The sequence below is a fragment of the Microtus pennsylvanicus genome, chromosome 14 (assembly GCF_037038515.1).
Source record: "Microtus pennsylvanicus isolate mMicPen1 chromosome 14, mMicPen1.hap1, whole genome shotgun sequence".
In the NCBI taxonomy this organism is placed as follows: domain Eukaryota; kingdom Metazoa; phylum Chordata; class Mammalia; order Rodentia; family Cricetidae; genus Microtus; species Microtus pennsylvanicus.
In genome coordinates, this window is record NC_134592.1 from 42,967,003 (window position 1) to 42,989,723 (window position 22,721).

At 41.4% G+C, this 22,721-nt stretch overlaps 1 protein-coding gene across 1 annotated transcript in view; it reads left to right on the plus strand.

The window, feature by feature from the left end:
- The window catches only part of Ccdc175 (coiled-coil domain containing 175), a 47,891-nt gene that overhangs the window by 10,447 nt on the left and 14,723 nt on the right, over positions 1–22,721 (plus strand). The window contains exons 5-13 of the mRNA XM_075947549.1: positions 1,018–1,246; positions 2,890–3,012; positions 5,112–5,221; positions 10,065–10,146; positions 14,055–14,191; positions 16,436–16,546; positions 19,800–19,871; positions 20,741–20,876; positions 21,511–21,642. Of these exons, the coding sequence (XP_075803664.1) occupies positions 1,018–1,246; positions 2,890–3,012; positions 5,112–5,221; positions 10,065–10,146; positions 14,055–14,191; positions 16,436–16,546; positions 19,800–19,871; positions 20,741–20,876; positions 21,511–21,642 (1,132 nt within the window). The remainder of the gene's footprint in view (positions 1–1,017; positions 1,247–2,889; positions 3,013–5,111; positions 5,222–10,064; positions 10,147–14,054; positions 14,192–16,435; positions 16,547–19,799; positions 19,872–20,740; positions 20,877–21,510; positions 21,643–22,721) is intronic.

Sequence of the window (22,721 nt, forward strand, 5' to 3'; positions counted from 1 at the left end):
GGAGAGCTATGGCATCTGCCTCACTGCCTTCTATCCAGCATCCTGTTCTGTTTACTCTGCCTACTTAATTTTCTGTCCTATCAAAGGGCCAAGGCAATTTTTTTATTAACCAATGAAAGTAACACATAGACAGATGACCCTCCTCCATCACTTCCCTGAAGAGCTGCCATCCTTGGACTGATTCCCTCTCTAGCTTTCCCATGCTCAACCCACAGAACACCCACTGATTCACTCTGTCACCACATCTCCCACGCAGGCTGTTTTTATTTATCTTTTGTGATGTTTGGCCTCTGACAAATAAATTTCCCGAGGTTTCAAGTACCCTTCCCCCCCACCAAAATTCTCTAACCTGGACACTAAACATTAGGAAAGGACTTTATGTTGCAAGAGAAACAGAGAAAGGGACATCAATTATTCCTTCTTCCAACCTCTTCGCTGTCTCTGTGCCAGATGTTTCCTCCCAGAATTTAGGTCTTCCTCAGGGAGAGACGGCCCACAGTGCGTGTTTGAGATACATGACACATTTTGTGCTCAGATCTGGGAGACAAGAGGAGAATCAGGTCTCAAACGTCGTCTGAGCAGTAGAGTTGGTTGCAACCTCACCTCCCCATAGGTTCTGTCCAGAGGAAGGCTAGATTTCTCTTGGACCCACTCCACCAGGGCAAATAGAGACACGACAGAATGCATGTTTCTTTGACTGAATGGCCTGCCTCCAAGCACTCACAGCCAGATTCCATTCACTCATTCAAAATGACTTTTGAATCATCTTATTCTTAAGGCCAAAATATCCTCTACTATCCTGGCACATGGAGATGGGTAGGGTCAGGTGGAGCTGGGGGACTGATGTTTTAGCAGTGACTAAAAATGTTGCAAACTTGTTCTGCTTCCTTCTATGCTTCTCAAGTTTAAATTGAAACCACAAGAGCAGGTAGAAGATAAGCATGGCATCGGAGTATCCACATTCCTTCCTTCCCTGAACACCAGCCTTTTCTACCGTGGGTCATTCTCTCCTTCCAGGGTAAAGCAAGCAGAGCTGGCAAAGGAGCATGCCAAGTTTGTCCTGATGCTCAACCAGACCCTGGAAGAGAAAGCCATAGCTACCATTTACATAAATGACACCTATACCAGGATAAACATGGAGAGGGAAGAGATTTTACTGCAAAAGCGATGTCTGTGGGAGGCAAATGAGTTAATGGAAAGGCATAAAGTGGAGTATCTTGAGAAGAAAAATGAGTTAACTACCCAGGTAAGGGGTAGGGCTTATTCTTTTTGAATTCAGAGTTGTCTTGAATCTAAGTAGGCGATAGGATTTTCTGTTTATCTGTCCTGCAGGCTAGCTGGTAAGGTGCACTGTGATTGTCTTCTGGGAACTACTGCCCAGCAGTGGGGTGAGAAGCTCGTGGTTGTATTTATTTGCTTTCTTGCTATTTTGGGAACCTCCAGGAAGAGACATTCACAGTTGTGCACATTCAGTTCATAGAACAGAATACAGGCCAGAATTCTCTGTAGTGGTCCCATGCCTACATAGAGATGAGGGATTGCCACCATCTCATCGAGTTCCACTTCTGTATACACGGAACGCAGGAGTCGGGCAGAATACCTGCAATGCCTGCTATTTCAGTTGCAGCAGCCTGAGACAGGAGTAGCCTTCAGATGGGTTACCAGACCCCAGTGTGTAAAAATCAAACTGTAGTATGAGGCCAGACGCAGAGGTGGCCACCACCTGCCTCTTCTGCCCCCGTGCTGATTGGCTGTGCTGTGTTTAGCGAGGTCACTGCCCAGCTGCTTAGGGTTCTTATATTTCTCACTGTGCCTTGGTTGCACTGGAAAAGGTAGAGCCGTCTCCATTCTTCCTTTATATAAAGGAGCGGCACCTAAGGTGGGAACTTCTGCCGTGCTTTGGCTGTGTCCTTCCCGAAGTGGGAATGGGCATAAGCTCGGGGACTTCCTCCATTTTCACCCTGAGCTGCCGGTTTCCACCTTCACACAGGAAGTCAAACTTGAGCTTAAACGATGCAACATGAAATAGGAAGGAAAGAAGGAAGGTTAATTTACTACGTTACTTTTTTAATTTTGTGGGGTTTTTTTCTAATTTTCAACAAAATGTATCTATCAACAAGTTTCACTCATATGTATGCATACTCTGGTGCATAGGTACTGATTGTGGTCACATTCATTCAAAGTAGATAACACTGAAAAAAGGGGCAGATGGCACCAATGGAAAGACAGCCAGGCATAAGCGTCCATAAGTGTCACTCAGTACTCGTATGCCTCTCTGCTCAGTATTACCTTGTTCTTGATCATTCGGTTTGCTGACAATCAGGTTTGATTTTAATAAGCGTCACTCATTTCCCTAGAGTATGACATGTGACCAGATGTTTGATTTGGGGGAAAAAAAAAACAAGAAAATTGTCCAAGATTATAGACTGCCCCGTCTCCAGTGACTTTGTATTCTCCACCTTTAGTTGACTTTTTCTTTTTTAAGGTAGTGTGAACTGAGGTTTCTAGAGAAGTGATTGCTCCCTTCATTCCCCTTATCTGCTTAATGCAAGTAGTGTGGTACCCACGGCTGTGATGTTGCGGCAAGTCCCTACAGTGGCAAGATGCTTTTATCCTTCCTCACCCGCGGTCATTGCCATACAGCTCCTATAAGTGTACCATGTCAACCATGTGTAACTAAAGTTTGACCAGTAAGATTCACGGGCTTGTCTTTTACACTAGGGAATAAGCAAACCCTGGTTTTATTTCATTTTCTTTTAAATTGATAATTTACCTAAATGGAAAATGGTGCTTTTAAATGAAGCATGAATTGGGTTGACAAACAGAAAGATCTTTCTCAGATCTGGTGTGTTAATCAGCTCTGTAATTGGCTTGCTGTTGTCACTGTAGATGAAAGAGTTTAAGCAATTCTGTGAAACCAGGAGAAAAGAGGCGTACAGTAAGAAGAAAGAATTGACCAGGTTGCAAAACAGAATAATAAAAATGAAGCAAACGGTTACTAGCAGCACAGTGGTAAGAAAAAACAAACACCTTCCTTTAGCTCAATCTAAGCATACCTGTTTTTTTTTTTAAGTTTATTTAATTCATCTTCCTGTTGGCCTGAGAGGATACCGATGGCAAGTTAGCAGTTCCTGACGCTTTCTTTAAAACTGCATGTAGAACTAGCTAAATATGTATTAATACCTGCTATTCTTTTACCACAATTAGTTGAGTGACTGGGTCTGTAGTGTATTGGAGAGCACATGCAAAACCACACAGCGCAGCTGTTACAGGGAAACAGCACACTTTTCTGCCAGAATGCATCCATGGTTCCATCATATGCTACATGAGGCGCACATGCTAACCTTCATGATGCTATGTCCATTATGGTATCTAATTTTTGCAGCCCTGGTAAAAAGAAAACACTCCTCTCACATGTATGTGTTTGAAGAGATCATTACCTGCCTTTAGATGCCCAACACACAGAGGTCAGACTAGGCTGAAGAAAGTCACCCCGCGCAGCACTGTGTCCTCTCTGTGGCCAACCTCAGACCTCCACTTTGAGCCTCCTAAAGTAGGAGAAAGCACTCCAAGTTTGGCAGCTGTAATAATCTCAACCCAGAACCTGCTGCACCCCCTGCCAGCCCCGAACCACGTCATTTCCACCTGAACTTAAAGCTGGAACTACTAATGTGTAATACTGCCTGGTACAGTGGGTTTTTGTGGAGATTCCCAAAGCATAGACCAAGGCCACAGGAAAGTACAGACTAGCAGGCCCATGGAATCTTTGGTTTAGACACTTCTCTGGCCAGGCCACACTGGGAACATTGGCAGAAAAAGAATGGAATGTGATACTTCAGGCAGGCGTGGCTGAGAGCTAGAGGCAATGAATATTAGGTCTATCAGTTTGGCTGGCATGTAAGATTCATGAAACCCAAACTGGAAAATGCGAACTTGGGCACTGAATAGTAGGTCAAACCCCGGTGACTGATCAGGGTTCTCTCAGCATTCTGCTCACTTTGATGGCTCTTCTAGAACTTCCGTTGACTCTGGAGCTATGCTCCTATAGTCAGTTGTGTGGTACTCTTAGAGAGAGAAGCCTCTTGGAATATCTTTCAGCCTGTTGGGTGACTTTCTAGGAAGTTACTAAATTAGCATCTCTCCCCAAAGTGATAACACATCAATCACCTAAAAAATGGCTCATTCTGTTTCATCTTGAATGCAGGTGAATTTATTAGAGGAGATATGTACACACACATACACACATACAGACACGCATACACACATACAGACACGCATACACACATACAGACATGCACACACACATACAGACACGCACACACACATACAGACACGCACACACACATACAGACACGCACACACACATACAGACGCGCGTACACATATACAGACACGCATACACACATACAGACACGCACACACACATACAGACACGCACACACACATACAGACGCGCGTACACATATACAGACACGCATACACACATACAGACACGCATACACACATACAGACACACAGACATGCACACACACATACAGACATACATACACACATACAGACATGCACACACACATACATACACACATACAGACACACATACAGACATGCACACACACATACAGACACGCATACACACATACAGACACACATACACACATACAGACACGCATACACACATACAGACACACATACAGACACGCATACACACATACAGACACACATACAGACATGCATACACACATACAGACACGCATACACACATACAGACACACATACACACATACAGACATGCACACACACATACAGACACACATACACACATACAGACACACATACACACATACAGACACGCACACACACACATGTATTTTCTCACCGCTGTCTTTAGTCATCTACTTCAACAAATTTTGTGTTTTATGGTTGTTTCAGAATTGCCTTTTTTTTGACAAATTGAGTTTTAAAAGGATCATAAAAATGATTTTTTTTTTTACTAAAGGGGGCCCTATCATAAACATTGTTGGACGATGCATAAACTCCTCAGAGAACCTGAACTGCACTTGTGAGTCATGCACTGATGACTGGCTGTCATATTTTTGTTGACTTTTCACTAGATGCTTAGTGATCACAGTTTAGAGATGTCCCGGCTGCAGGAATCATTACCCATATGGGAAAAAAATGTAGAAGACATGAAGAGAATTTGCACAAGTCTGGAGGAGAAGCTGTAAGTGAGACACTTTCTTTTTCCCGGGGCCCTGCTGGATGCCAAGTTGTTTGCTTGTTTGTTTGTTCATCTGTTTGTTTTTTATCACCTTAACAAAATACCTGGTGTAAGCGATCTATGAAGAGAAAAGCGTCCTTTGGTCCACAGTTGTAGAGGTTACAGACGGTGCTCATGCGGCCTCTCTGTCCCGTGCCATGTATAGAATGTACGCTGTGAGAATAATGCGTGACGCAGAGAGCACACTTAGAACATAGGAAGCAGAAAAAACGGAAACTAGAGACGATGGCCCGCGGTCCCAATCAAGGATCTGTCCAGTGACCTTTCACCTGTAGTGGACCCTGTCCCTTAAAGACTCTACGGTCTCTTCATACCCAGGAGGCGGAGTCTTTAAGTCATGCATCTTTGGAAGACCAGTCAAGGTTCAAGGGTAACAATTAATAAGATACGTTCATGCTCAGAAACATCGCTAATATTAAATGGGAACTATATTTGGTTTATTCAAATCCATGCAATTGCTTTGTAGGCTCACCACCCCACTTAGTCAGATTTCAGATGATCTGTGGTGTGGGGAGGTGGGGATTGCAGGTGATGCAGACACTTGCCAAAGAAAGGAACTCTTTGGAATGCATTACCCTTACTTCAGTTCCTCAGTCTAAACTAACAACACAGGAATATGGGAAAGGCATTGATGGGGCACAGCATGAGTCTGTAACACGCCCGGCTACATGTTAACATGTGCCTTACACTTAGTTGAGGAGTCTTGCATCCTTTACTGAGAAAACACAGGGAAGCCTTGGGCAAAAAAAAAAAATCATTCTTACATAAGGAACTGTATTCAGAACCTGAAGAAAGTCTTCCGTTCATCTAAAAGATCACGGTCTGCTTCCTTTGAAGAAAGTGTTGTGTAGCACGAATAATAAAAACCCAGAGACAGAAATTGGAGTCCAATCTGAAGATCAGAAGAGCAAAGCAGCCAAGCCACTAGAGAGCTCTTCCTTCTAAAAAATTCTCAGACTGAAAGAGTAAGATTTCCTGTCTCATCCCGCCTTACGCTCCTTTCTAGTGCTGGGATGAAAGGTGTGAGCTGCCACCACCTGGATCTGTTTCTGCGATGATCCTGTGTGGTCCAGGGTGGCCTTGAACACACAGAGATCCATCTGCTTCTGTCTCCCAAATCCTGGGATTAAAGGTGTGTGATACCACTGCTTGGCCTCTAGTGGCTTACTTTCACCTTTGGGTCTTCTGGCAAGCTTTATTTATAAAACAAAAATAAAATATCACTATAGTGTTTCATCCTTCTATCTTTGCCTGTACCCAGTTCTCTCTTCTTGGTGAGTGCATGAAAATGTATGGCCATGCCAAAACTTGTGAAATGGCCTGTGACAAGTCTAGTATATCAGACTCTGTTCCCATCAGAATGTATGTGGTCCAACGTTGCTTCCTGGACCAGTCTGGTCTGGCCATGAAAATAGGACCTTGTAATGTGGCTTCCAATGGCCACCCCAGTGGTTCACTGACATATGGGGAGATAAAGTATGGTTCTAGCAGATTCCTGAAAGACAATTAGCTTTAAGATAGAATCATTTATACATGTATTTTAATGCTTTGTAATTAAAATTGCATCGTCTAAAAAAAGAAGAGTAGAATAAAGTTCTAATTTCCCATCATGGTTGCATTGATGAAAACAAATCTTTATATTAGATATAAAATGTTTAAAACAGGAAAGTTCAGTTAATACTATAATTAAAGCTTAGGGGGAAACCAGTGATACAATAGTTTCAATTCATCAGTTCTTCTAAGGAAAACTGTCAAAAACGTAGAAGCTATGGATTATTTCTTTTTTATTTTTGAGATTATAATGTAATTACATTTCTCTCTTTCCTTTTCTTCCTCTACACCCTTCCATAAATTTCTGCCACCTCTTCTTAAAATTCATGACCAAGCTGGGCAGTGGTGACACACATCTTTAATCCCAGTACTTGGGAGGCAGAGGCAGGCAGATCCCTGTGAGTTTGAGGCCAGCCTAGTCTATAGAGTAAGTTCCAGGACAGTCTCCAAAGCTATAGAGAAACCCTGTCTGGAAAAACAAATAAGACAAAAATTTATAGCCTTTTTCCACCAATTGTTATTGTGTGTGAATATGTATGTGTCTATGTAAATAAATGTATATACCTAATAAAACCTAGTCCATAGAATAAAATCTAGTCCATAGATTCTGACTTGTATGTGTGTTTTTAGGGATTACAGTTTGGACAGGAGACAACCAATTGACGCACTCATTGCTGGAGAGGACCTCTCCTCTCAGTTTCCTCAGTTGCATTCTGGTTAGGAACTGTGTCGTTTCTCGGTTCTTCACTGACCTCTGTTCATGCTCTCGATTGTGACTTTATCCTGTTTCTTAGTTTTAAATAATTTCATACTCTGAAGACATATAAATGCAGCCAGCCAGCCCTGATCTCTTCCCCAGGCTCTCACTGCAGTCTGCTTACTGCTCAGCTTCTCTACCTGGGCAGGTCTCTGCTGGGTTTGTCCCATATAACCTGCCCAGCTCAGTTCCCTTCCCGTTGCTGTGAGAAATCACAGCAACTAGAAGAAACTTTGGGAAGTGTGGTGGTTTGAACAAGAATGGCTCCCATAGACTCATATATTTGAATACTTGGTCACTACACAGTGGTGCTATTTGATTTGGAGGTGTGGCCTTGTTGGAGGAAGTGTGTCAGTGGGGGTGGGTTTTGAGTTTTCTAAAAACCCATTCTAAGCCCAGGGTCTCTCTCTTCCTGCTGCCTGCAGATCCCAATGTAAAACCCTCAGCTACTCCTCCAGCACTGTGTCTGCCTGCAGATCCCAATGTAAAACCCTCAGCTATTCCTCCAGCACTATGGCTGCCTGCAGATCCCAATGTAAAAGTCTCAGCTACTCCTCCAGCACTATGTCTGCCTGCATACCCTCATGCTCCCCACCATGAGGATGGGACTACACCTCTGACACTGTACGCAAGCTCCCATGAAATGTTTTCCTTCATAAGAGTTGCCATGGTTATGGTTTGTCTTCACAGACATGGAACACTGACTAAGCTAAGACGGGGAAGAAAGCCTTTATATCATTTTACACGTCCAGGTCACAGTCCATCATTGAGGAAGTCACAGCAGGAGCCTGAAGTCCGGACTGACTGCTGTTCCAAACACTATTACCTCCACCCAGAGAACGCACTCACAACCAAAGAAGTACAACAGGGAACAGGGAAAAAGTCTGCTCTCTGGATAGCTCTTTTTCATACAGCCCAGGATCACTTACTTAGTGATGGTGCTGCCCATGGTGGGCTGGGCCCTCCCACATCAATTAATACATAAAACAACCTCCCACAGACAAGCTCACAGATTAGTCTGCTCTAAGCAATTCCTTGGTTGAGGCTTCTTCTCAGGTGACTTCAGGCTGGGTCAAATTGCCAATTAAAGCTCATTTGGAGAATATCCTAAACAGAGCTCTTGACTGCCCCCTCCCCCAAGTCTGAAACAACTCTTCCTGAAGTTGTCTGTATCATTGAATGTGACCCAACCAGGTGCTTTGTTTCTCATGCCAAAAGCCTAGAAGTTACCTGGAATTCGGGCCTTCCTCACTACTGCCTACAACACAACTTCAGTGCTAAACAAACCTCCTCTTCTTCCATACCTCCAAACTCTATCCTGTTGGCTGAGTGGATGTTCTGTGGCTGTGAAGAGATGCCATGACCACAGCAACTCTGATAAAATAAAGCATTTAACTGAGAATTGCTTACAGTTCAGAGGTCTAGTCCATTGTCATCATCGTGGAAAGCACAGCACCATGAGGTCAGACACAGTCCTGGAGAAGTAGCTTGAGAATTCTAATCTGGATCCATAGGCAGCAGGAAGAGAAAGACACCGGACCTGGCTTGAGCATTTGAAACCCCAAAGCCCACCCCCAGTGACACACTTCCTCTAATAAGGCCACACCTCTTAATCCCTGTTGAGTAGTGCTACTCCCTAACAACCAAGCACTCAAATATATGCGTCTATGGGGGGCTATTCCTATTCAAACTATGACACCTGAATACACCTATGTAGAGCCACTTGTGACTATCACCCCTGCCTGATTAGACTGTGGTTATCACTTTCAGCGTGGTTCTTCCTCCATTTTTGTCTTTTTCCACAAAGACACGAGTCCTCTTTACAAAGCATGGGTAATTCATGGTTGCTCCTCTGCATTCCTTCCCTGTTCCCTTCAGACTCAAACATGAAATTTTGCCTGACCTTTCGAAGCCCACATGATCTAAACACTATGCCCCCCCCCCCAGTCAGGTCATCCTTCTATCTTAACAATACCAGTCTAGCTCTAATCTCGAGGTCTTATCCTTCCTGAAGCCTTTTAGATCTGTATGCGGTTGGCTCCCTCTCATGGGTCAGCCCTGTAGAGATCATCCTAAACCACTTGAGCATTCTTGTTCTCAGGGCCTTAATAGCCTTACCCTAGTTTGCATTCCTTGGAACATTTAACACTACCTGAAATACAGTTTAATTTTTGCATGTCATTTTATTCTGACCACTCACTAGATTTAATTTCCATAAGAGTAAGGATTTGACGTATTTTGAGTCTCTAGTACCGAGAACAAATCTTGCACAGTGCAAGTGTTCAATAATTTCTTCTCAAATACATGAATAAACAAATGGTACATTCATTCATTAATTCAGCAGAGTAAAAACATAGAGTAATAAATAAAAAAATAGGTTTTACATAGATGGGGCCAATGAATTTAAGGTGTCATAAGTGTGGCTTTGTGGGAAAACATGTTCTAACATTCATGGGTTTTCTTTTCTGTGTTCACAAGGTCATTTTTTCAGTCTCACAGGGAAGACCTGGATGGTACATGTACTTTGAGGAAGACTGAGTACTTGAATAAGATACAGCAGGTAGGGCGGCAGAAATGACTTGGCTCACAATTACATCTTATTTTTTAGTTAATATATTAAGTGTCCAATAAATGGTGAACATTTCAAAAGTAGGATTTTCATAGAACACTATGAAAATTCATAGCAACTAATTCAGCTTAGCTCCTACCCGAGTTCTAACAACAAAGATTGTCCGTGTGAAATGAATCAGATCCAGTTTGCTTACTTTTCATTTGATAGTTTTATATCAGGAATAATTATGTTTAGTGGACATGAATATTACTTAGGGAAATACAACAATCATGCTGTTATATGGTATCTGTAATGCTTGACGATCATTCTACATTTAATAACATTAATGTTATTTAAAAGTAATTGAAAAAAAGAAAAAAAGTATTTGAGTTGGATTTATCACCAGGAGAATGCTCTAGCTATTTTATTTTGCTTCTTTTTAATCTATTTTCTTTATCTATTAAATTTTCCCCAAGTTTTGCTTTTATTTTGATTTTTAAAAATTTACACCAAATTTACCCTTATGGAAAGTCAATGTAGACATTTTCTAAACTTAATTCAAAAAAAATTGAAAAAAAAATAAGTAACCATGAATAGAAATCAAGATTTAGCTATGAGATATTCGATGAAGCATTCAGTGGGGTAGTAAAAATTAAAGAGTGGGAAATACGAATTAGATCTAACAGAAGGGAATTAGTAGAGTATTAATTAGCATTGCTCACAATATGTTATTGAATGGCAAGTGTTATACTGTAGAGCAGTATAGATCATAGGGTCTATTCATTTATGAATACGCACAAATGGCTGAGATGTTTCTAATTATTGGCACTGAAGCAGAAATGTCTCTGGTCCATATTCTCATGAGTCCTACAGTTCACCCTTAGCATAGTATCCTCCTCTTATAGCTTCTCTTTCTGTCTTGCTCCAAATCAGCAAAGGTATAAAATCTACCCTTTCTGCGAGTTCCAGAAGCAAATTTAACCACACTGATTACCCCATAAGCTCCTGCAAAAATGTTTAGAGAACGTGGGAGGGATCTCCCATTTCAACGTCTCCCAAGTCTTTCGCCACTTATATTAGGTCCTGGTTGCCCCTTTTTTAATTCTTGCTTCTATATAATCAATATTTTATAGTCCATATTTAAATGTGACCATGCAATATTTACTATGTCTATATTATTTTGCTTAACACATTGCCCCATTCATGTTTTTATCAACAACAGGATTTCCTCCTGCGTAAAGGCCGAATAGTGTTTTAATGAATGCCAGCTGTCACTAGCTTTCCTTTGAGAGACACTTAGGGTTGGCTGTGTACCTTGGCTATTGTGAATAGTGTTATGGCAAGCATTTCTTTGGCCTTTCAATACATTACTAATCTAGCCTGTTTGTTATAAAATACCATATACAGAACAGCAAATAACTGTGCATAACTGTGCAGTATATATATATATATGTGTGTGTGTGTGTGTATAATTTTCTGATGAATATAATTCATTAATTTTAATGATAACAGCATATCTTTTTATTTTTGGTTAATTTTATTTTTGTAGCCTATATCACAAGAATATTCTCTGCCATTATTTTCTAGACCTTTCACATTTAAGTCTACAAGCCATCTGGAATTTGTGTATGTGTCTATGCTGTGAGATCAAGGTCAAGTTTTCCCAGTTGACCACAACAGTCCTTTCATCTACGATATGGCTTTTGAGCTATTGCTGGAAGTCAAGTGGGAGTCATATCATACATATATGCTCAGATTATAGACTTTTTGTTCTGCTCATTCGAACTATTTTGTAACAATAGTAATTTTTAGTAAGTTTAAGATAAGTCTTCACAGCCAAAAGAGGACAATTTTAGCTAGTCCTAGGCTATTGGATTTCTAATATGGTCTGTTAGGAAGCCCGTTTGAATTTTATGGGGCTTGTCTTAAGGCTATGAATGACCTTGAGAAGGATTTCATATCTTTACAGTGTGGAAATTTCTAGTCTATGAAGATTGCCTATATCTCCTTTGTATCAAATCTTCCTTGTTTGTTTGTTTGGTTGGTTGGTTGGTTGTTGATTTTTAACTATTCAGTTTCACTGATGTAGCCAATCTTTTCTTTTGATTAATCCTCATTCAGATTTTTGTCTTTGGCTTTGTCTGTTCATTTGTTCGATGCTATTTCCTTTCAGTTGGCTTGTTCACTGAGTTTCTGTGTCTCATGTTCCACGCGACTGCACCGCTGTCTTATCAGACTCTAGCTGTGTATGCTATCGTTGATGCTCGTGCATACACCTTCAGTTTGTGTTCCCTGCTTTTCTGTGTTTCCTGCACTCTTCTCCCCCTGCAGCGCTCCAGAGAGAACACTCTCACTCGTGATTTTAATTGCGCTGTTAGATTTCTCAGTTGCTAAATATTTGGTACCTTTTCAAATCTGCTATCTCACGCTCCCATTTCCAGTTCCCAGCCCCAGCTTTCAGGCAGCCATACTTCTTTGAGCAAAATAAGCAGTAGTTGTGTAGTTTAGTGTTTGGTAATTCTAAGAGCAGATGCTTTCATGGGTCTGTGGTCTATTATTTCTCCCTCTTTTCTTGGTGGGAAACTCTCTGCTGGCTATTGTGCAATTAAAATGTTTAGAACACAGTTTGATACCTAGGATGATGATGATGTCCTGGGGAGAAGATCATCTTTGACCTTATGTCAGACATGGGGGGGGGCGTCACAGTTCCAGTTACCTTAATCCACCTCAACTTTCCCTGGGAAAAACCCTTGGGCATCTCAGCCTACAGTGACAGATGTCTGGATTTTCTCTCTGCCTTGGCTTTTGTCCCCTGGGTATCTAAGAAAACTAAATCTCCATATGGTACTTTCCATATTGGTGAATGCCTAAGGGCAGAAATTTTCTATGGCAGCTATCTCACGCTACGTTCTTGCCTTCTCCTAGAACAAGGTTGACTTCTTCCTCATGATATTATTAGCTATTGAAGATAACTGTTCTCATTGTATTATTCCATGGCATTCAGCCAGAGAGTCATTTTGAACTACCCACCATTCCTACTAAAGTGAACTTTCTCCTCTCACTTCAAGCATCTCAATAAAGACTTCCAGCTACAAGCTCTTCCCTCCTGAAGGGCATCAATGGGCACGGGTGGCTTTGTTTGTCCTCACTTAGTACTACAGTCATTTTTCTGGATCTGTCAAGGAATTGGACTCAAACACTTCTGTCAAATTCAGAATCTCTTCTATCAAATATCATCATGATTCTTGCATTCTAATGCCTATCCTCCCATATTCTGCATCTCTACAATTTACAATACCTTACATATATATGTGTATATATACATATATATGTGTATGTATGTATATTACTTCACTTCATCCATGTGAATTCCATTTGTACATAGAAAACGCAAAGTTTGCCTTTTAGAATCTTCTGGGATTTCTTATTTCTCAAACATCTCCCATTGGTATTGGGTTGAAGGAAGAACTTCATGGTGCTCACACTTTGCTGAGGGGTTGGAGGATACAGAAGATCCAGTTCTATTTACCATGGAGCAAGCATGGACAGCGAATCGTTGAGTGGGGGCTTCTATGGGTCAACACTTCCTTTGCCCTATTACACCTTATATTCTTGGAAAGGGACACAAAATTGTTTCATGATCCAAGATTGTCTGTAATATTCCCTCTCAGCATAGATTATCATTCTATGGCTTCATGTCAATGTTTACAGCTTTTATTTTCTTGTGAAAGTTCCCAGAAAAAGCTCCAAAGCATACAGTCACAGATTTGCTGCAGAATTAAGCTGCTTGCCCTCTGTACAAGATCTGCTGTGTTCTGCGCAGCATTTGCTATACTATCGGCACTGCTCACCCAAAGACTACTATCTATCGAATCAGTTCCTTTAATCCTATCTCTTTCTCACTCCCTTTTTTCCAGCTGGGGGAAAAACTGCACAAAGCCGAAAAGGAGAACATGGAACTCCAAGAGACTCTGCACTCACTCATCAGACAGTATAAGATGGTCACAGAGCAGGAAGATAAAGTGTCCCTCCAGAAACAGAAGGTCTATGATGAGTACGTCTCTCTCCTGCTTGCCACCGCTATGGCTGTCTGCCTTGCTGGCCACGTGATGGCCCATCTAAGCTCATCTTCGTTGTCAACACTGTTGACAACAAGATACTCTTTATTTGATAATCAGTTGGCATACTTCTAATCTGCCTCTACAGTGCTAAGAAATGCTTTTCAAGATCAGATTAAATCCACCAAAATTAAGTGCATTAGTAACGCTTGTAAATCAGACCCAGGAAACAATAATTACTGTGTGAGACTTGGCAGAGAGTGTGTTCCCTTTCTCAGGTAGGAGTTTGATTACCTACCATGACTTCAGAAAAGACTCATTTCCTGTTTACTACCTATTGACCTCCATTTGGTCCCCAAAGTTTGGTAATTTTACCTCCCAAATATTTCATTTCTGCACTCCATTCCTTCCTCTCTGCTCCACCGCTTGCTTTGACCTGCCTCTCCGAATGTCTTCTTTTCCACTCCCAACTTGTCTACTTCCGACCCTTTGACTCAGCACTGTCCTATAACAACAGGATGCAAGCCTCTGGTCTTGTTGGTCTACAAAGACACCAGAAAAGGCATTCCGTCTAATTCTTCCTGCGTGCCTAGGACTTCATCTACTGCTGTGCAGCTGCTAGTGTTCACTGATGCCTTCTGTAGGAATACCACACAGTGGTGTCTTGAAAAGTGAAATTTTGTAAGAAAAGAAAGCCCACTGGTACAACCACAGTTGCAGTCCATGAAATCTAGCTGCTGTGCACACCCAGGGCCATTTATGTGAGGCTGAGCTTATGCTCGTTCTGGAACCTTTAAACTATACATTTTCTGCAACCAAAGGGCCTCATCTGATTGCACAGAATATCAGCAGCTATGAGTCCGCAAGTGCAAACTGTCCCCAGATAACTACTAGAGTCATCATGTAGAATTCCAAATTGTGCTGATGGCAAATGACCACAGCACTAAAAATTTGCTGTCATTGTGGCCTTTTGTCTTCAGTTCAATCTCCATAACACAATGCCATCAACTGGTTGGCCTAAGCAGGGAACCTTGACGACACTGCCAACACAAACATGCTTAGGTTCTAGTGAGGAAGTGAGGACCCTCTTTCTGACTTACAAATACCTCTCTCTCTCTCCCTCCTTCTCTCCCTCCCTCCCTCTCCCCTCCTCTTTTTCTCTCTTTACATAGAGAAAGAGTGGCACTGATCTCATCATGAGGACCCCACCCCCAACACCTCATCCACACTAAATCCCTTCCGAAAAGTCCCATGACTATGTGCCCAAAACATCATCAAATCCTTAAACACAGAAACATGGAACTTAGAGAGCATAGGTTACTTTGCTTTTGGCATCACATGAGGTTTTGAAGGTGAGTCACTTAGATGGGATGCTTTCTCTTCCAGAGAAGTTCTTATCAACATCATTTAAATAAAACTGTGAATTTCTCTTAGCTTCATTTTCTCTGCTATATATCAGCACATAAAAATATCAACCATAAGAAGTCTCATTGGCTGTCAGCAGTGAACTAATCCATTCTACCAATGAGACAGGTATTGTAGCCCTAATTTTGAGATACTGAAATGGAGACTTATCCACAGGGAAGGTTTCTTGCCCAAGGTCCCATTGTAGCTGAGATGTTCAGCCTGCCCTCAGAGTTGGTCTAACAAAGAGGCGCAACTACCCCTGCCGTCTTGTGTTAATATTGCAGTTAGTGTTCTTTTGGTGACTTGAGAATTGTCAAGTTTATGCAAGTTCTATGTGTAAATTTATATTAATCCACTGCTTGAACAGAGACTTGTTTGTTTCTATGGGTTTATTTGGTAAATTATTCATAATCTAAGCTTCCCAAGCTCCTTTTAATGTTTTTTTTTAAAGATTTACTTATCTTATGTGCACGGATGTTTTTATTGCATGTACACTTACTTGTGCACTGCATGTGTGCCTGGTGCACAGGGAGGTCAGAAGAGGGTACTGGATCCCTGGGAACTGGAGTTGTAGATGGTTGTGAGCTGTCATCTGGATGCTGAGAATCAAACCCAGCTGGTCCTCTGCAAGAGGAAGAGCTCTTAACCACTGAGCCATCTCTCCAGCCCTTACTCCCTTTAAAAAGGATTTATATACGCAAATTTTTGTATTGGTAAATAAAGAGAATTTTTTTTGCCTATGGTGTCTAAAACTCCTCATTTAAACCTCCAGCTCCTCTGGGTTTACTCCCCAACGTTGAGTAAAATGGCCCTCGCTTCTTTTTCCATGCTAGAAATCAGAAACTGATCACGCTCATTAATCAGAAAGAAAAGATCTTAGCACAGAGAAAATTGGACATCAAAAACATGGAAGAAGGATTTGAAACCCTGCAGGATCTTCACAAGTATGTGTGTGCCTTCGCCATCTTTACTCTTCTTGTCTTTATTTCTTTAAGCTGGAATCGTAAGTCTGTATGGACATGTAGTGTATTACAGGGAAGTAAGTTGATAATTAGCTCTCTCTGTTTCACATTCAAAAAGGTCATGGTCAACGAATATTTTACTACAGGGGTAGACAGGTGCTCCAGAAACAGAGTGACAAAGGGGTGGACCAGATTTAGGGCCGGGGACAAGTATGCCCCTGCCCATTATCTCAACACTCTTCACCATTATCCGTTGTTTCTGCCATTCTAAGTCACTTGCATTTCTCCCAATAAAGTAATACTTAGTCCCAAATTTAAATTTTAAAGGTAAAAATGTGTAATTTATGGAAAAATTGTTACCCTAATCTCTCCACAGAAATAATTATTAATAGTTTGCTGCACATACTTTGTATGCATATTAATATAAAGACATGTGTATCTATTGTGCATATTTAAAATTGGATTTTATTACTCTATAACATGATCTTCCACTTAAAATTTTACCTATGTAAAGACGGGAGCATGGCTCAACACAGTTATCTTCACACTCGAGCTCCCGGTTCAATCTCTGGCACCATCAGCACCAACAAAGCAGAAACCAAAGACTGAGTAAGACCCAAGACTTTGAGATAGCTACAAGAAAAAGGAAAAACATTTTAAGATAAAGGCATAAATACCGACTTTCTGAATAGACCTCCAATAGCCCAGGCATAACAACAAAAACTGTCAGACAGGTTATAAAGTTATAAAGTACTAAATTACAATTTCCTTTATGTGCTTGAATGCAAAAATTCTCAACAAAATACTTGCAAACCAAATTCACCAAAACATATAAAAAATGATACTTCTTGACTGAGTTGTTTCATCCTAAGAATGCATAGTCAGATTCAGGAACAGAAATCACATAATCATCCTAATAGACACAAAAAAAATCTTTTGACCAAGTTCAAAGTCCTTTCATTAAAAAAAAAATCCCTAAAGAAGCCAGAAAAAGGTCATGCCACCCCTAAACCCAACAGTACACTAACTGGGGAAAAACTGAAAGTATTTTCTCTAGAGCTGGGTAAGAATCGAAGTATTCACGCTTTGCACACTTAATTCCTATAGTGCTCAGCAACAGCAGTGAGACCGAAGGAACAAGAGTAAACCAGGCACAAAAGAGCACGTTGTTTGAATACAAGGCAGTGACAAGGCCAGCTTACACAACCAGGACATGTGGTGGTGGAAACCGCACATAGCAGAGGAGCTCTGGGCTGTGACATTGTATTAGATAAGGTCACTACTGCTGGGATAAAACACCATGACCAAAGCAACCTGGGGAGGAAAGGGTTTGTTTGTCTTGCCCTTCCACATCCTGTTCCTCATCTAAGGAAGTCAGGGTAAGAACTCAAGAAAGGCAGGAGCCTAGAGACAGGAGCTGATGCAGAGGCATAGAGGAGTATTGCTTACAGGCTTATTCTCTATGGTTTGCTCAGCCTGCTTTCTTAAAGAACCCAGGACCACCAGCCCAGAGGTGTCCCCACTCACAATGCGCTGGGCCCTCCCACATGGACCACCAGTTCAGAAAATGCCCCACAGGTTTGCCTACAGCCTCATCTTATGGAGGCATTTTCTCAACTTTGGTTTCCTCCTTTCAGATGACTTTAGCTTGTGTCAAGTTGACATAAAACTAGACAGCCAGCTCAAACATGAAGTATAGGTTCTTTGCATGATTGCCTCTGCATAGATAAGCAACCACTTAAACATCTGTTTTTCATTGTGCTAGCTTCAGAAGGAAAACTATGACCTTCTCCTATGATGGAGCAGGAAGGCAGAATTGGGCTCATTCAGATTTTACTTTTCTAATAAATAATGCAAATTTATTATTCGTTATAGATTTTTTTTGAGACCGGATCTCACTATGTAGCCATGGCTATCCCAAACATACTATGTAGACCAAGCTGTCCTTGGACTCACAGAGATCCATCTGCCTCTGCCTCTCGAGTGATAGGATTAAAGGAAGGTGCCACCTCACACCCAGCCCTTTTGATCAGTTATTGTGTGGTTCTTGCTGTGGTCACCAAGAAGCTCAGAATCAAATGTGTAGCTCAATGTTGTTATGAACTTTGGTAATTCTGTGTTATTTTTACCTTATTTTAAATTGGCTCAGATCATGTTTGGAACATGTTATGCACATATATAAATCAACAAACTCAAAAAGGAGAGGTAAGATTGTGAAGAACCTTAGAGATCTAAATTAGGCTACTAGATCATCTCAAATAGAATATGAGACAGAGGTGTGGTTGTTCCTGGTTGACTTAATTCCATTTTGAATTTTTTTTTTTTGATTTTTCGAGACAGGGTTTCTCTGTAGCTTTTGGTTCCTGTCCTGGAACTAGCTCTTGTAGACCAGGCTGGCCTCGAACTCACAGAGATCCGCCTGCCTCTGCCTCCCGAGTGCTGGGATTAAAGGCCTGCGCCACCACCGCCCAGCTGAATTCTTTAATTTGTATTTCTGACCTTCAAAAACGCTCGCAACAATATTTCAAGTGTATGTTTCATTTATGAGTTTTTCTGTCTTGGAAAAGACACAAAGTCACATTTTACCTAAGTGGTATTTGACTTTGTTTCTGTGTATGAAGCTGTGCTGGGAGGGAAGGAAATAGAAACAAAGCCTTCTGCTCCCTGGTTTGGAGTCTTTGCATTTCCTTCCAGCCCACCAGGAGAAAAGGCACAAGCTTAGGAACTGCTCTTAGTTCAAGAATGTGTCTTGCCTTTCTGTGTTCTGTATTGTACAAACTCAGAGCTGTGTAGAATGCAGGGTTACTCAACAGTCTGTTGATCTTGACCCCTCCCATAGCCCAGTGTTGAGTTCCCTTCACAGTCCCTGGGCAGCAAGCCCCCTAGCCTGTGCTGCGGCAGGGTTCTGACTTTCTGTGCTTTCTTCTGTATCTTTACAAATGTTCACACCCTTTCCTTGGTAAGATCACACCTCCATTATGGCCATCCACATTCCTCCCTATTAACCAATAGCCTCCAGAGACCTGCCTTAAATGCTCTCCTAGACTCGCTTCTCCATTCTTGGATATTCAAGCCAAGGCTTGCAGGAGCACTTCAAATGCCCTTCTGTAAGAAGGCCAATAAAATTGCAGTTGTTTTACAATTAGCCATACTCATTATAATAAATATGTTAAGACTTTCATATGTGTTTGACAAACTACAAATACAAAATCCAATGTATATTTATTGTTTTTAGAGCAACAAAGGAAGTGTATCAGAAACAAGTAAAAATCTTGATCGATAATCTAGAAAAAGAACGCCAGAGGAGGTAATGTGATTTAGGGTGTGTGTGTATGTGTGTATGTGTGTGTTATAATCAGTAGTATGTGTTATCTACAACCCAATAGAATTACTGTCCTAAATTAAATTATATATAAATTCACTCAAGTCTAGATGTGTTTGTTAGATTGTGTTTTGTTTTGCATTGAAAACACCAGAATTTTCCATCTCAGTCAAGGGAAATCACCAAAGACTGGGACTGCCAATATTGATGTAATGTCTGCTGTCCAGCCAGACTTCTGGGTCAAATTGCAGAAAGGGTGACATGGGAGACAATAATTAAGGTCACAGACTTTCACATGGGCTACTCTGTCTTTTAGTTCTAAGCTTGGTTCAGTTAACCTCTTCTCATCCCTACTCCTTGAGTTGGTAATGATGGTGGCCCCCTCCTTACGAATTTGTTGTGAATGTCAAAGAGACGATTCCTCAAAAGTATGTAGACCAAACATACCTAATAAGCACCCACTATCACTTAGGGATATTTTATTAGTATTGTTGTTGTTGATATTTTAATTTATAAAGCTCAAGTTGTACATTTTTACCAGTCTCAAAAAATATAGGTTTTGTTTTTGTTTTTTATTTTGTTTGTTTGTTTGTTTTGAGAACCTAAAATCTGAACGTTTCTTATTGGTGTTTTGGGTGCTTTGGGTAATCCCATTACTATTTCTGCCCACGCCTTCCCTGGAGCCTCCATCCTCCACCTGAAAGAGGAGAGCAGCGGGTGGTGCTGAGGCAGACAGCATCCTGCCTTCTCACCCAGGCAATGTGGTAAAATGGTAGTCAGACTTGTTTTGCTTTGTATGTTGTGTAAGCTGCTGTGCCAATATAACGGCAATTCTGTTTTGTTCTGATGTCTAGTGTCATCTCTCAGTGGAAAATATTATGTGCGCGAAAAAGGCACGCACGCTGGCTGCTTAAGATAAAGGCGGCCATGCGAAAGATCATCGCTAAAATTGAGGAATCCGAAGAGAGGCGAACTGAATTGCTTAAAGAGGTAAGGAAATCCAAAGTGTTTAGAATTATTGTTGTTCCCCACCTTAGAAATCATTAACATCCTCTCAATAGTCAAATAAACCTTATTTTACTGAAAAGTATTTTCTTTTTTCCTGAGTGTATGGTTAGTGTAAGTATTGTTTTCCTTTCTTTAGAAGTCTGACTACTTGGTGTATGTTACCTAGGGATGTTTAAATCTTTACTGTTTTATGATATTTATCTATTATGTATGAGCATATGCTCAAGTGGAGGTCAGAGGAAAACTCCAAGGAACTGGATCTCCCCTTCTACCATATGGGTCCCAGAAATGAAACTCAGGTCATCAACCGTAGTGAGGTGCAACAGCTTGGGGCAAGCTGGCCCAAGGGAGATGCAACAAATGAAGGAGCAGTGCTCTCTCTCTAAGGAGTACCTTGGAGGCGTGGGAACAGATCCTCACTTCCCACGCGCCCTGTAATACTCCAGTGTTTACGCTTTGTACAACCACCACTCCCCAACCCTCCCGTGCTCTGTGTGCTGTAGATACCGTTTGGTGGAAGACTAAACTTCTAAAGGAAAAGAGTTTACCAGGCAGTTTAGCAATGTAAAGCTAACCATGACGCGAGAAATGACGAATCTCATTTTCTTCTGCTTAGACAAAACAAAGAGAAGAGGAGATCCTTAGCTTTGTGAACGAAATCAAGAAACTTAAATCGAAATTAGTAGAAGAAGAAAAGGCATTTGTCAAAAAAGAAAAAAAGTTAATGAAAGAATTAAGCAAATATGAGGTAATTTTTATCTTGCATCTAAGCATAACTTTGGAGGATTCTGTAAGGGAAACGGGAATGATATTATGTGTGATCTTGATCATGTGGATGTAAAATAAATCTTCCAGTATGAACAAAGGCAGGGTCAAAAGTCTTCTCTGCATCTTTCTCCTTTTTCTGAAAAATAAACAGAAATAGGACAGTTACTTTTTCACTCAAACAATATAAAGCAAATTTTGCCAAGCAGCAAGCAAGGAACATTGTTGGGAAGGGTAGAGTTGTGACGGAAGCCGGCGGGAGATGGAGAGAGTGCTGAGAAGCGCATCTCAGAACTCCTTACAAATTCCCAAAAAGCCAACCAGGGGTAAATCAAGAATTGATATTAGAGAAAGTGGTGACAACAGACTTCAAAAGCATCGAGGCTTCTAGATGCCGTAGATTGCAGACAGCCCCACCACCACCACGCACACAAACACACATTTTCCGAATGATAATATTAAGTAAGGGCAGGTATCTTGAAAGCAGCCACGGGAGGAACAGCTGAAGAGACTGAAGTTCGGGGTAGAAGCAAAATCAATGGATTTTGATAATTTGGGTCAGAAGTCTTGGCGTATAATGATTGCCAAGCACGTGTAAGTTTCATCCAAGCTTTAATGTGTATGCTTCTAATTGTTGGTGAGACTCTACACACCCTGCTGATGTCTGCCTTGCTTTGAATTCACTGTGTGCTGGACATTGTGTTACTTAGTTTTCTGTTGCTGTGATAAAAATGCTGTGACCATGGTAGCTTAGAGAAGAAAGATTTTTTTAGTTTACAATTCCAGAGGGCAAAGAGTCCATTCTTGGTGGGAGACATACATGGTGGCCAGAGCAGGGAGCTGAGAGCCGACATCTCAACCACAAGCTGGACGCAGAGAGAGCAAGCTGAAAGTAAGGCAGGGTATTAAGAACTCCAAGCCTGCCCCAGTGACGCACTTCCTGCAGCAAGGCCACACTTCCTAAGCCTCTCAAATGACATCACACACTGGGGAGCAAGGACTCAAAAGCCCAAGACTATGGGGGACATTTTTTTCATTCAAACCAGCACAAGTATGTTAATT